This window comes from Gymnogyps californianus, chromosome 20, assembly GCF_018139145.2.
Source record: "Gymnogyps californianus isolate 813 chromosome 20, ASM1813914v2, whole genome shotgun sequence".
Taxonomy (NCBI): Eukaryota; Metazoa; Chordata; class Aves; order Accipitriformes; family Cathartidae; genus Gymnogyps; species Gymnogyps californianus.
Genome location: NC_059490.1, coordinates 3,247,796 through 3,262,388, shown reverse-complemented (window position 1 = coordinate 3,262,388; position 14,593 = coordinate 3,247,796). Strand labels below are relative to the sequence as shown.

The following is a 14,593-nucleotide window of genomic DNA, read 5'->3' as shown; positions in this document are numbered from 1 at the left end:
AAAACTGAACGTGGCAGGAGAAAATATACTAAAGAAAAACTTTTGATTTGTCATGGGACGCACTTCACCCAGTGGAGGTATAAAAAGCCATCTCGCTTGTCCGTTAAAGGGCACGGAAACTTTGTCTGAGCAATGGCTGTGCAATTCGGTGCTGCAGCGGTTCGGATTTTTGAGTGCTTTAGGCCATCCACTGAATTTACACGAAAGCAAATATTTGTTCTAGATTCTTACAGAGACCACTCAAGCACGCGTTTAATCTCGTATTTATTGAGAGCAACATTGAGTTTCTGCATGCTTTCTGAATCTAGGCCTAAAGAACTCAAAGGCAACGCAAACTACTCGTATCTGTAATAAGGTACAGAGCTGCAATGAAACTAACTCACTTTTGTAATTTTTCTTATCTAGTCAGAAGCATCCAGTTCTGAGAAGAGCCTGCCGGGACTGTCTTGAGCTGTGTAATATAACTGTATAAGAGAAGTACCTTCTATACAAACCCTTTTTGTACTTTTAGATAGAAATGTCTACTTTTTCAGCAGTTCTGTGAATTGACTTAAAGCAAAGAATGACTGTAGATTTGGAATGGCTGGTTTTACTTTGGAATATATTATAAGGACTAAATTTGATGCAGCAATGCTGGGGAGATGACAGGGATTAAAACCAACAGGGACTTAACAGAGGCTGTCTGCATTTCCCAATAAAGCTGAATTTCACCGTACCTGAATGCATCTCAGCTTTTGTAATGAAGAAAAATTCCTGCAAGTAGTTCAGTTTGTTAGTTTTACTTTGGAAAAAAAAAACACATTAATTTTTGGTTCTTACTCCTTTAATGGCTGATTGGACAATAGTATCTGTATATTTGAACTAATTTTTCCTATGATATCTATCACAATTCATATGTTTTTCATAAATAAAAGATAAACTGGTTCACTTGACCGTTAGTATGCATTAATGAGACGGACTGTGAAATGGTCAGTATTTCAGTGTGTGGATTAGGAACCAATTTAAATTAAACCCTGTTATAGTTTGTTCCTTTAATTCAAAGTAGTAAGTGCATGTTTTATCAGAATATCACATGGTTTATATATGATGGGTCTGGTCTTGCAGTCCTAACGTAGGCAAAACTCGCATGGACCTGTGTGAGAGCTTTTCTCTGAAGGCTGGGGGGGATCCCCTTCTGGTCATCTAGAACTAGTTATGGAAATGTATGCTACAAGCTGCTGTAAGTCCTACTATGTCGAAAGTTAAGTCCCCTGTAGTCCTGGTTACGCCCCGCATCATGCAAGAGACTTGTATGCATTTTTTTTTTTTTAAGTTTCACAAACCATAAGAGATGTAAAGTTCTGGCTATATGATAATCTCTATAGAGAAGATGCAGATTATTGTAAAGGTTTCTCTTTTATTGGCATGAGTTTGGGATGACTGCATTATGCACAAATGGTAAATCTTATTCCCTGATAAAGAAATAAAAACCTTTCTGATGGTTTTCATGACTGTCCATGCAGTATACCTTTACCTGTTTTACAACAAATCAAGTTCTAGCAGTAATTCTGTAGGCAGGTAGAACACGCTGTAACATAGTTATTCATTCCAGCAAAGGAAGTAAGTTCTAGTCATGCCTTTCAGACAGAAATCCAGCTCCTGGTGGGTGACGTGGTTGTATCTTCAAGGAAAATTTTGAAGCCTTAAGTTCAGTCTCTGTTCCCTGGGAGCAACCTGAAATTCAGCAGATGAATTCAGAGCAGCACGTGTTCTGTCGTTCTGGAGGCAAGGGAGAGCTGTAGGACGTGTGCTTGCGTTTTCACAGTTGCTCTGTGCAGATCTAGGTGCTCCCACTTAAATATTTGGACCTTGTGCTGTTGATGTCAGTAGGAGCAGGGTTAGCTGCATGCTGAGTCATTTTGAAAACGCTCGTCCCGGTTGTACCTTCCAGCTCTCCAGATGGGAACCGGTGGTGACCGATGCAGTGCTGCCTTCCTGCCTCGGCAAACAGCCCCCATCTCAGTCCCATGGGAACGAGCCCGTTGACTTAACTTACCTGTTAACTCTCAGCCGTATGGGTGCTGTCCCAAATTATAACCCCTGACGTATTTCATTGCTGATTAATAGACATGCTTAGTTAACGTACCTCCATAAATAGGTTGTTATCAGGGTGACGGCCAGTTTCGCGATTGCTGCTAGAAATGTTTAGAAGGGGGAAATGAGTTATTGCAGCTTTCCCCGGGTTTTCAGCTGGCTCTCGACTTCTCCTTTTGAAAAAGCAGAAGGATGGTCCATCCCTTCTTCACTCGCAGTTATCTTTAGGAGGCACTTTTTGCACCGCTGCCTGCCCAGCAAGGCTGTGTATTGCTGATGGAGTCGTTAGTGCTCCCTCAAAATGAGGGCAAGGCATTGTAGCGAAAGAACTGTGAAAATAAGTAATTGCAGGCTACTGCCTTGTCAAGTATGTAACAGCAGAGCGTGGACGTCCTGCAACTTTGCGTGCAGGAGCTGAAAAAAAAAAAAATATGAAGTGAAAACTGATGCAGTGGTTTTACTGGAAGGACTGGAGTCTTTATGTGATGCTGGGAGCGAGGGTGGTGGCGTGCGTTGTGTCCGTCCTGCTGCTGGGCTTGCGGTAATGCTGATGGGTGCGTCGGCATTCAACACCGAAGTCTCTTCTTGGTCTCAGACATTTTGAGTTATATCCAGTAGAGAGAAATTAGACTGACAATATTTATACCTTCCAAATACCAATTTTATATTAAAAAATTATCTATATATATAGTCCTAACAGGTAGCAGACTTTTAAGATGTTGACCGTGTATGAAAATCTCACTCATTTCCAAACTAGTAATACATGAGGTGTGTCACTCTTCGGGTATTCAGTGATAATGCCCTAAAAAGCCTTGGCTGTACTAATAAACAAGTAAATAAATAAAATTGCAACAACTTACCAGAGCTCTGAATATTTTTTTGTTCCAGCAGAGAAGCTTTGTGGTGATGAAGTAGCAGACGAGTATTTATTCCCCATGTTTTACTGAACTTTAAAAGCCCGTCCTGTGCCTTGGGCTGGCTCCTCTCTCTTAAATAGGAATTTTGGATCCAAGTAGTGTAGGATCCTGGGTGTCCGTGGTGGAGCCTGCTGTTCCTGGGGTACGGCACCCCGGCTTTTCTCCCAGCAGTAACCACTAGATGTCAGATGAGGTCCAGCACCTCTGTCGTGCAGCTGCTGGCCACTGTTTTTCCCTTGGGATTTGAAGTTTTCCACAGACAAAACTTGAACCCTTTCTCCTTCATTTATTTTCATATCTGTCCTGTCAGCGACAGACTGCTAAGGAAGAGGGCAGACTTTCATTTTTGTGATTTTTGCAACAGCTATTAGAGCACGTAGTATACTGTTCACACACAGCAATTTGCCATCAGTGACATAAGCAAGGCCTCCCTTGGCTCTGGATTGAATTAAGCTTAAATTTAAACTACCAAAAAAATCAAAAATTACATTTTGAACAAAATTAGGGTGGCATCCCTTCCTTCAGCTTTTAATTTCTAGTTTTGGTACTAGTTTTGGGTGGAGCACTACAGAAAAGAGGATAGTCCATTCGCCTAAGAAACTCTAAACCTCCAGCGCTTCATCTTCAATAACCTTGACTGAAATCTGTCACCTTCAGTCCCGGATCTGCCGTTCCCACTCCAAAGCAGTGGTGCGTTGCTGCAAAGCACTGCTGCTAACTCCCCGTCTGCAGGCCAGTGGCACTTCTCCCTCTCTCAGAAATCAGGTCCTGCATTCAGATGCCAGTCTTGTTTCCCAAAACACGAGGCGGCTCATGAACTCTGTAAACTCAGCTTGTTTAGCGGATGGGTCATTACTCCTCCAAGAATTTTCTTCTGAAATTATGCTTCTTGACGCCTGCTAACTATGGGACAGTTGGTAGAAACACTAAGCAGTGTATCATACTGAGTTACAAGTTACATCTCACTGTGAACTAACCCAGTGCCAGCAGTGAGATCTACAAGCTCCGTTTCATTTCTCACATCACAAGATGAGGAATGAGGAAACAGGAAGAAACATGTGAATGAAGTGGTTTCCAGTAATGCACTGTCTGTAAAGCAGTTTTAAACTTGGTACAAACAACTGTAATTATAAAATTAGCTTTCATGACAAAGTTTGTGGTGGTTCTGCATAAGCAGCAGCAATCTGGCTATTAACAGAGCAGAATCCAAACAGCCCTGGAGGTATCTTTTAATATTACTGGTTGTATAATTTTGCCTTGCATACAGGGAAGTCCCCATGTTAAGATAATAAGAAACCGAATGTAAATGAGACTGTTTCTGATCTCAACAGCTGCAAAGCACCATACTTGATATTCAGGGGAAAGCTATGGTTAGGTTGGTTTTTTTTTAATGCAGCTAGAGCCAGCTTTTGTCTTTACAGCTAACAAGGGCATCGGGGGCTGACCCTGTGCCACGGTTTGCTGTTGATGGTCAGTGGGGACAGCCTGTGTTAGCTCCGCTGGTGGTTTGGGGCTGCTGCCTCGCTTGACCAAGATGACTCCACTCCCGGTTGAGACCGGGGGTCTGGGCTTGCTCGGACGACCAGCTCGCGGTAAGGCGCTGGCCTGCTGGGGACACCAGCGGCACCCGCACACAGGCTCCTGGAGGGGATGTAGTGAAGGGAGCCGGGGATGGGGCTGAGGGCTCACGGCCGGGCGGCTGGAGCTGCTCCTCCGAGCATCCCGTGGAGAGCAGGTCCCGGCTCTGTCAGGGGACAGCCCAGCACTGGCACCCGTTGTAATCGAGGGTGCCCTTGCTGGGGACAAAAGTGCTCCCGGGTGCACCTTTGCCTGCGAGCAGCGTGGGATTGATACCTGCAGCCCTCGCGTCCCCTCAGGCCTTTCTGCTCAGAGCTGGGGGCGGAGGAGGAAGAGGAGGAGGATGCTGGTGCGCTGCCGTTTCAGAGGGGCTTTGCAAGGGACCCTCATGCTCTCCCAGGGGGAGGCAGGCCCTCCCTGGGGTTTCCCCTTGTCTGGGGTCCCCCGTGGCCGGGGGTCCCACGCAGCCCTGTGCCCGGGTAAGGCAGTGAGCAGAGCGGCGGCGCTGGGGCTGGCTCAGGTCCTCAGGGGCTGCTCAAGGGAGCCTTTTGCTGGCAGATTTTGGGGAAGCTGCAGGTGACTGAAAGGAAACGGTGATGCAAGGGCAGGAGCTCTTGCACACGCAGCCTGTGGCTGCCCCATCCTGCCTGCGCCGTGCCCCATCCTGCCTGCGCCGTGCCCCCAGCTTCCCCGCCTGCCCTGGGAGCGCAGGATGGTCTCCCAGCCGTACAGAGGACAGTGCTGCCGTCCCTGGGCTTGGGGAGCGCGTTATGTCCTTCGGTCAGCCCATCCAGCTCTGCTCGAGAGGGTAAAGACTCATTGCCAAGGCACTTGTCTGTCCTTGACCCTCTGCGAAACAAGTGCTGCAGCACCCTGTGCCATCACGGGGCTGCGTCAGCAGTTGGAGGGGCCACTTGGCTATCAGGGCAGCCAACCTGGCCCTAGACCTTCACTGTCCTCTGATTTCAGAGGTGCCTCCAGGGCATCCCCAAGGAGTCCCTACTGCCTGCATCCTCCCCAGCCCTGGAGCCGTTGGAGGGGCTGGGCTGGAGACTCCCCACGGGAAACACCGACTCAATACAAACCGCAGCGGGTAAACAATTACGGGTGCGATTGCAGCGGGACTTCCGCTTTCCCAAGGGCTTTAACGGTGAAGCGGAGCTGTGTGAAGGCAGAGGGGAGGAGAGGACGCCGAGACGCCTGGGGAGACAGGAGCGGGGGCCGGAGCGAGACACCTTGGCTAGGAGCAGCTATGGGGGATGTCTTCATCCGACACATCGAGCTGCTGGGCTACGAGAAAAGGTTTTTCCCCAGCCAGCACTATGTGAGTATGCAGCGACCTTCCGACAAGCTGAGTAGCGAGGACTGGCTGGGGTAAAAAGCCTGGTCAGCAAATTTCTTTAGCTAAATATGACCGAGGGCCTAAAAGCATTCTTTTTTGGGGGGCTCATGACTGATGGCATGAGCCGGAGGCAGCCAGAGGCTAAAATGTCCTGAACACACAAGATTCTGGGCACCTGCTTTGCAAGCCATTGGTTACTTCGCAGGCTTGGAAAGGGCTTTTCCCTCTTTGATTCCCACCCGTCTGCATGTTTCTGTTCCCCACTCCGTCCCTGCCGAGCTTTCCTAGCGCCCAGCTCACTCGCTGCCTGGGCAGAGCTACTCGCATTGGGGTGGTGGAAGAAAAACACACAGTTTGTTTGAAACTGAAACATCCGCGGGGCTCCCTGAGGGCTTCAGCTGCAGCGGGGTGCCGGGTCCCACAGAGCTGCAGCGCCTTTGCTTTGCCCCTCAGGTCTACATGTTCCTGGTGAAGTGGAACGACCTCTCTGAAAAGGTTGTCTACCGCCGGTTTACCGAGATATACGAGTTCCACGTGAGTCGTCCTGGGGCGGGTACCGGCCCCCAGCCCAGCGCACCAGGGGTTCCTCGGGTGGGGAAAAGAGGAGGGCGAATTCCAGCTGAAATTGCCCCAAAACAAACCTGGCTCAAAAGAGGCTCCTGGGTCCCAGTGCTTCAATCTCCTTCGCCCCTTGAAGGGGGGAGCCGTCGGCTCTGTGCTCCCCTGGCAGATTTCTCCCAGTGTCAAGGCACGGGGTCCAGCCAGCGTGTGCCAGTGGCAGCAGGACGAATGCCGGGACGGGGGCCAAGCCGTGGGCAGGGGTGTGGGTGCCACAGGGGGGTCCCTCGGTGCCATCCTCACGGCCGTGCCTGGCTCTGCTCTGCAGAAAGCGCTGAAGGAGATGTTCCCCATTGAATCCGGGGACATCAACATGGAGAACCGGATCATCCCACACTTGCCAGGTGAGGGGCAGGTGCCGGGGCTGGGGGGTGAAGTAGAAATTGCAGCTGGTTGGGAAATGCCCCGGCGGGCTGAGCTCTGCCGGCTGCCTCCCGTGCAGGTGCTTGGTGTGATTTCTGTTCCTGCCCACCAGGCTTGAAATCAAAACCCCAGAAAAGTCTGAGCAGCGGCGGGGCTTTCCCCCAACACTCGCCAGCCCTGCAGATCCTGTCCTTCCTCCCCAAAAGCTAGGCACCCCGGAGACACGTCCTGCAGCATTGGCTGTGACCCCTGGCTGGTGCAAAGGGTCTGGCTTTGGGGAGCCTGGGCTGAGCTGAGCTGAGCTGAGCTGAGCCCTCCTTCAGTGACACTGTCACTGGGGATGGGTTTTAGTGCCCTTATGGCAACACACGTTTTTGTAAAAGGAAACGATGCAATGTGTCTTCAATGACAGGGAACGAACTCCTGATCCAAAGAGCTGACAGTTTGCCCCCGAGCAAGGTGCAGGTCAGCAAAATTCCCCCTTTTATTTAATTTCCTGCTTTAAAGGAGGCAGGAAGGAGCATGAGAAATAGCTGCAGGTTGTGGTCGACACCTCTTCAGGAGGAATAAACCTGCACCACGGAGGAGTGTGGGTGCCACATCTGGGGGGCTCCCCTGGGGGCCAGACTAACACCGCTGTGCCGGGACCCTTCCCACGTGCTGCCGCCGCCATGCTGGGGCTGTTTGGAGCGTCCTTGTCCGATTTGGGGAACTGAAAGCACTGGGGACAAGGCAGGCGTCAGACTGCTGCGGGGGGTGTGGGGGTGGCACCAGCTGCACACATGCACCCCAATGGGGGGTTCAGCACTGCTGTGGGTTGGGGCTGCCAGCGGCATTTTAGAGCCCTGAGGTCAAGAGTGGCTGCTGCAGGACACGCGCTGTGGCCGGTGGGATGGAAGGACGTGCACCTCTCCCCTGGCGCAGGCTGGTCCCCTGAGCCCCTCTTTGTGCCCCGGCGCAGCCACTGTATTTGTGGCCCAGCAGCTGCGCTTCATCTGAGCACGGATGTGGGAGTTATCCTGTAACTGAAATGGGGTCAAACGGGGTCTTTTCTGGGCTTGCACAAGCTGTGCAAGGGTCCGTGGGCTGCAGGGGACGAGTCCGGCTGCACAGAGCTCTCCTCCGCGCTGCCTGTGGCACCCGGGCTGGGCACTGCACCGCACTCGCCTCCCCAGCCACACTGCTGAAACGAGGAACCTGCGGCTGTAGCGCTTTTGCAAAACAGCCCTGGCCCTTCGGTCAGCTTCTCCCCAGCTTTTTCAGCACCATGCATGGCCCCCCGTGTGCAAGGCCGGGGCCAGAGCAGCAAGCGAGGAGACGGGGCCACACTCCCACAGAGCTTCGCCTTATGGGCACCATGCAGCCATGCAGCACCCTGGGGCCAAATCCACTTGTTTTCAGGGCAAAATTAATGATTCAAAGCAGCCTGCTTGGGAAAGTCATAAAAACAGGGCGCTCTGTCTGCTTTTTGTGAGTCCTTTCCCCTCTCTCCCAGCCCCAAAGTGGTTTGATGGGCAGCGCTCAACCCAGAACAGGCAGGGCACGCTGGCCGAGTACTGCTACACGCTGGTCAACCTGCCCCACAAGATCTCCCGGTGCCTGCATGTGGTCAACTTCTTCAAGGTCCGTCATGATGACATGAATCCCGTCACAGACAGCCAGTGAGTCCAGCTGCCTGCTATTTGGGGGGAAACCCTGCATCCCCGGCCCCGGGTGCTGGCAGCAGCCTGCAGGGAGGGCACCAGTGCCAGCGGTGAGGGCTGGTTGGTATTCAGCTGCCTTTGCTCTGACCTGTCTAGGATCAAGAAGCCTGAGGTCTTCCTCCTGCCGAAGGATGCCAAGAAAAACTCCGCCGGTAAGAGGCCTCGGAGGGGTGCAAGCGGCTGCCTCAGCAGCAGCAAAGCCCAGAAGGGAGAGGGGCAGCCATCCCACAGCAGATGCCCTGACCGAGAGCACGGTCTCTGTGCCAGAGCTGCAGCTGGGAGGAAACCACAGCCTCGGGGGGAATGAGTCCCTGTCCTGGGATCCAGCTGGTTTGGGACCAGAAGAGGCTGAGAGAGCACTTTGGGCTGTCCTGGGGCTGCTTTTGGCCTGCCTGAAATAGGGTATTTCTGCGCTGGGGGCTGGGAGAGGGAACGTCTCTCACTTCTCCCACACAGACATCACGGGCCCCATTGTCCTGCAAACGTACCGAGCCATCGCCAGCTACGAGAAGAGCTCCACATCCGAGATGGCTCTAAAAGCTGGGGACATGGTGGACGTCGTGGAGAAGGGCGAGAGCGGTATGTGTCCATCCCTCCAGAGAGCCCCCGAGGGCCAGCCCCCTCCTCACCACCATTTCAGCAAGGACGGGGACCGCCCTTGCATCTCGCGTCCAAACGCAGCATGCGAGTTAGTTACGCCGGTGCACGGGTTAAAGGGTAGGCGGTTGTATCGGGGTGTCCTGATGGAGAGGCTCAGAGCAAATGCAACCGGCAGCACTGAACCTCTCGGCGCTTCCTGCCCCCTTGGGACACATTTCACATTCACATGGAGCCACATGACAGTCGGTTTCGGCCGGGGAGGGTGTGGGACAATCCTAGAAAACCATGCAACCTCCTCACATGCCTCACCCTGTGGGGTTTCCTGCCCAGGAGGAAACAGGATGAACTGCCCAAGCTCCCTGGTTGCACCATGTAAACAGGGACCAGCCCCGGCGCCGTCCCTTCCGTCCAGGCCACGTGGATGCCTGCGCCTACCCCAGCGGGGACAGACCCGGTGCTGGTGTCCCCACAGTGCCCCCACAACGCCCTCTGCTTTTGCCCACGGCTGCTTTCCTTGCAGGCTGGTGGTTTTGTCAGTTGAAGAATAAACGGGGCTGGGTGCCAGCCGCCTATCTGGAGCCGATGGATGGTCCTGATGAGTCTGAAGAGCAGGAGCCCAACTATGCAGGTAAAAGGTTGGGGTAACCAGGGTGTGCACCAGAGCACAGCCTGCCGCAGCTTCCCGCTGGGATGGTTCATTGCAAGGCCCCAGTCAGGCAGTCTGTGCTAAGCAGGACCGCTGGGCAGGGAGATGTTGCTGTAGGAGCTGCCAGGAGGGATGAATCTCATGGTTTGGTGCCTCAGGGTCAACCTCAGGAGCTTCCCATGACCTGCAACTCAGCACTAGATGCTTGTTTTGGCTGATCACAGATGCACACCTTCATCCAGTGGCCATCCTGAGCTAGCTGGGTGAATGCCGAGTTGCTGGATTAGCAAAGGAGTACGGTGCAGCATCCAAAGGGAGGCACAGGCTTTCCCTAGTGCTTGGTTTCTGCACTGTCCTTATCAGCCCCCCGCATCGCCCCACCGTGACAGCGGGGCCTTATCGCACGGAGCAGAGGGAGGATCCTGCAGACTCATGCTGATTGCTCTCTGGCTTTCATCTTCGTGGTTTTCAAAACACTGCAACAAACTTTATTAGCACAACATTTCCTTCTTCCTCATTTAATCACCCAAATTATAAACATGCTCTTCAGCAGAGATAAGTGTGCTTCCACTGCTTGCATTCACCAGCTTTCTCCTGGAGAGGTGCTGGAGGGGCTGGGATGAGCCACAAGCACTGACAAGGCTGGGGGAAATCTGAATCCAAACTTGGAGACCTGAAGTGCCCTGGCTTTTGCCTAAAATGTAGGGTAGATGCTCTGGTGCCTCCTCTCCTCAGTGGCTGGAGAGCCTGAGCCCCATCCCCAGGGTGGTAGCACACAACCCGCTGTCCCAATTTTGTGCGCAGGTGAGCAGTACATTGTCCAGAAAAGCTACACAGCCGTGGAGGAGGATGAGCTGACCCTCAAGGAGGGTGATACCATTGAAGTCATCCACAAGCTCCTCGATGGCTGGTGGGTCATCAGGTGAGAGATGCCAGGAACAAAGCCGGCAAGCGGGATTCGGGCAGAGAGAAGGGGTGAACCAGCCGTTCTCCACACCGGGGCTGTGAAAGCCACAGACCGTTTGGTGCCGCTGCCCAGCACTTCCTTTTGCAGGGCTGCTTCTAGTAGCCTGTGGCTTTGCCAAATGTTAAACGTTGCAGCTGGGGCTTCCTCTGCTGGGGGCTTCAGAAATATCCAAGAAGGAGACAGATGGAAAAAAACCATATCTGTTATTTTGCCTCTAAGTATTCTGGCACATTTTGCTTTGCAAAACCTCAGCTTTCATCCCAGCCCTGGCCTGCCCTGCAAACTCGGGCTTTCCCAAGGGGAACCCCAGCTGCATTTGTGTTCTGGAGAGTCACAGATTGCACATTCACAGCAGGACATGGCGTGGCTGCAAACCCTGGGGATCCTCCCGCCCCAGCCTGCGCCCAGGCGAGTGGCACCGGGAGGATCTCCTGGTGTTTGCAGGTGTGCTGCGCTGGAGGGGGAGACGGGCCAGGGACCAGGGAGTGTGTCTTGAGCACACAACAGCAGGGTGTCTGGTAGGAAGCCCTGAGTGATGCTTCAGGAGCCCAGCGAAACGCCCAGGGGAGATAATATGGGCTGGTGAGACCCTGAAAGCTGTCAGCCATTGCTCTGTCTGCTACCTACTTGCTTTTGGGACTCAAGCCACACTTTCAGGGAGAGCCACAGGCACACAAGGTGGGGGGACAGTCAAAGCCCCCCTCGCTGCAAGCAACGTGAGAAATAGCCCACCCAGCGCCAGCCGGGGACAGGCATGAGGAGGTGGTGGTTGCAGAGCCACAACTGCAAGCGATGTTCCTTTGTGTTGCACTGCAGGAAGGATGAAACCACGGGTTATTACCCCTCCATGTACCTGCAGAAAGCCGGGGAGGCGAACACCTCCATGAAGAGTGAGCTGCGGAACCGGGGTGCTCCTCCGCGGAGGTAGGAGAAGCCCTGGGTGGGGGGGAGGAGGACTAAAGCTCTTCTTCGAGGGGGGTGAAATGAAACCAGACAGTGATTTGTGGTGTCCCTTGCTCGCCCTGGCAATGAGGAACTGCCCGGGAGAGATGCGAGCAGGGCAAAGACAGACCAGGAGGCAGATCCTGGAGGGCTGCAGCAAAAATAGCTCTGTGCTCCCCGACTTCCACAGGCAGAGAGGCACCCCAGTGTTTCTGATGCAGGGCGGCATGATCCTTGCTCCAACAGGTCCTCCGGCCAGGTGTATTTCTCCTTGTCCTTCTGCAAAGTTTCTTTTCTGGGCTAATCTTGTTTAATTTTCAAACTGGCCTTTTTCTTATTTCCAAAGTGCATCCACTGAATCTTTGAGAAGCGAGGAGAGATTTGACTAATCAGAGCTGCCAAATGGCCTAATCTGATGGGAGGATTTGAGCTAATGGAAGGGATTTTATTTTGATTAAAAAGATAAAAAGCAATAATAACTCATTAATTCTGATGCAAAGAAAACTGCTAGGAAGGGCAGAGCTTGCCGCTATCTTTTCTTCCCTGCAAGAAAACACAGCAGCCTTGCTATAAAATCTCTCAAAATCCAGCTCTGCTGGAGCACGGATTGAGCGTGAGACAGTGTAAAATGGCCCAAATCCACCTATTTGAGCGCGGTGATGCTCACTGATACCCTTGGGGGAGGTGAGGTGGCCTGTTCCAAGGACAGTGACTTGCCCCCCGTGCTGAATGCTGTCCCTGTGGTGCTGGTGACGGCAGCCAGGCTGAGCCCTGTTGCAAAGGTGGTGACCTGCCGTTGCGGGCAAGAGCTTTGCTATGAAATGGGGTGCGTGCTCAGACCAGGGAGGAGTTGAAGGCAAGATGGGCACGTTGCCTTGGGCAGAGCAGGAGGATGATGCCATGGGATGGACATCAGGAGCCACCTCGCTCATGCCCTGGTAGTGAAGACAAAGCGGTGGCCTCTGTCTGCCTGCCTGGGGACAGTCCCCGACGCTGGGGGTTCCCCTGCGGCAGCATGCCACCACACAGCCCCAGGCTGCTCGGCCTTTCACTTCTCTCAGTAGTTTCTCTGCTGTGGTTCAACACCGCACATCCAGGTGCACCCTGACACGTACCCCACGCTGTTCCCCTGGCCCAGGGACTGATGCTTGGGTGTCAGGGAGCCATGCCAAACCCCACACCAGGGATCTCAGTGTTGCAGCCAGTATAGATGCTGTATGTCCATTCATCAAAGAGCTATAGATCACTTCCAGGGCTTTCTTGGATAAACCTCATGCTTCGTCCTTCCAGCCTTATGCCCAATCTACCTCGCCATCTCCATCATTACTTTCTGGACTTGTGCTCAGGCCTCACCCTTCAGTATTTGCTTCCAAAGCACCACTCCAGCTGCCTCCTGACACGCTGTACATCACATCTCACCTATGGCTGCCCTCGAGGGCTGGCATCCACCTGCTGCCTTCCGCTGGGCAAAACCGAAAAGCAGATATTGGGCTTTGGGTGAGACAGAGGAGGAAGCGCCGGGGGGGAAAGCCTCAGCGAGAAAGTGTGTGGTGCGAGAGCTGCTGGCACAGAAACTGAAAGTTTTGTTTCTAACTCACTGTAGATCCACCATCCGAAATGCGAAGAGCATCCACAAGCAGAGCCGGAAGCAGATCAGCCAGGAGACCTACAGGAGGAACAGCAAGAAGTACATCCAGAGCCGGAGGAACATGAAGGAAAACTTCCAGAAAAAGGCCAATGTCATCAGTAAGTCTCACCGGGCCCTTGCCCTGGACCGCGGGCTGAAGTCCTGCAGGCATGGCCCATGCTCTCCAACGCTGGTTGCTGGAGTAGGACAGCACATGGAGGTCACTCCTTGCTTGTCCACCCTTTTCCTGTGAGGAAAGTGTGTGCAGGGAGGTGTTTCTTTTCAATGAGGTTTCTTACCTCTGGTTATAGGTCTGACAGGGAAGGAGCAGAATATGGTCCTGGTGGGAGGTCAGCCCACATTTAGGACCTGTGCTTTCCTCTGTGCACCTAACCTCACCCATGCCGCTGTTACCATTATCATGTACGTTAGCTGTCAGCAGAGCACCTAGAGGGAAGTGTTGCATGAAGGAGGAGGCTGCTATTGAGGTGGATGCTTTAGATCTGGTAATCCCCGTGTGGGACCCATGACCTTCCCAAGGGAGAGCAGCTCCTCGTGCAGACCTCGAGCTGGGCTTCCACCTGAGCAGAGCTCCCAGCCGGGCACGGGTGGGCTCATCCCACCACCCTGACCTCCGGGAAGACCATCACACGCGGCTGAGACAGGAGGAGAGGCAGGAGCTTTGGTGGCCATTACACAGGAAGCTTTTGAACGTTCACATGAAGATGTTGGGTGGCAGAGAGCTCTGACCCATCTGTACATCTGCTTTACCCGCAGTTGAGAAAAATGAGCGAGAGGAGAACAAGGCCAAGGCTCAACCTGCTGTTCCTCCCCGTCCCAGCAAAGACCTCATCCTGAACCGCTGTACCGAGAGCACCCGGAGAAAGATCCTGTGAGCCCTCAGCCCCCCGCACCAGCCAGCCGATGCTTTATCTCCGCCAGCTCCTGCGCAGCCGGGGCTCAGAGCCAGACCAGGGGATCCAGGTTCTGGCAGCTGCCGCAGGCCCCGGCGGGCTGCCGGCCGCATCGGCGCAGCCCAGCGCCCATCTTCATCCACCGGCACAGCGATCCCCAGATGTCCGAATGACAGCGTGAGGAGAGCCCCAGCCCTGCTCCACCGGCTCCTGGGGGACTGAGGTCTCCACAGCCACTGGGGACCCCTCGCCACTAGACCACCTTTTATCCCCTATTTGTATTTTGAATTATTTTGCTTCTTT

The 14,593-nt window shown here is 53.3% G+C and overlaps 2 protein-coding genes across 5 annotated transcripts in view; both read left to right on the top strand.

Annotated features, from left to right (window-relative positions):
* GTF2I (general transcription factor IIi) overlaps window positions 1–1,483 on the top strand; it is a 78,325-nt gene extending 76,842 nt beyond the window's left edge. For all 4 annotated transcript variants that reach the window (XM_050908691.1, XM_050908689.1, XM_050908690.1 and 1 more), the window contains one exon: window positions 406–1,483. The gene's annotated coding sequence lies outside the window, so the exon portion shown is untranslated. The remainder of the gene's footprint in view (window positions 1–405) is intronic.
* A 4,337-nt stretch (window positions 1,484–5,820) lies between these two features.
* NCF1 (neutrophil cytosolic factor 1) lies at window positions 5,821–14,592 on the top strand. Its single transcript, XM_050909090.1, has 11 exons — window positions 5,821–5,892; window positions 6,364–6,444; window positions 6,797–6,872; window positions 8,387–8,552; window positions 8,691–8,746; window positions 9,051–9,173; window positions 9,715–9,822; window positions 10,645–10,762; window positions 11,624–11,731; window positions 13,353–13,495; window positions 14,154–14,592. Exons 1-11 carry the CDS (start codon window positions 5,821–5,823, stop codon window positions 14,270–14,272), a joined length of 1,170 nt encoding a protein of 389 aa, XP_050765047.1. The 3' UTR covers window positions 14,273–14,592.
* The last annotated feature ends 1 nt before the right edge of the window (window position 14,593 follows it).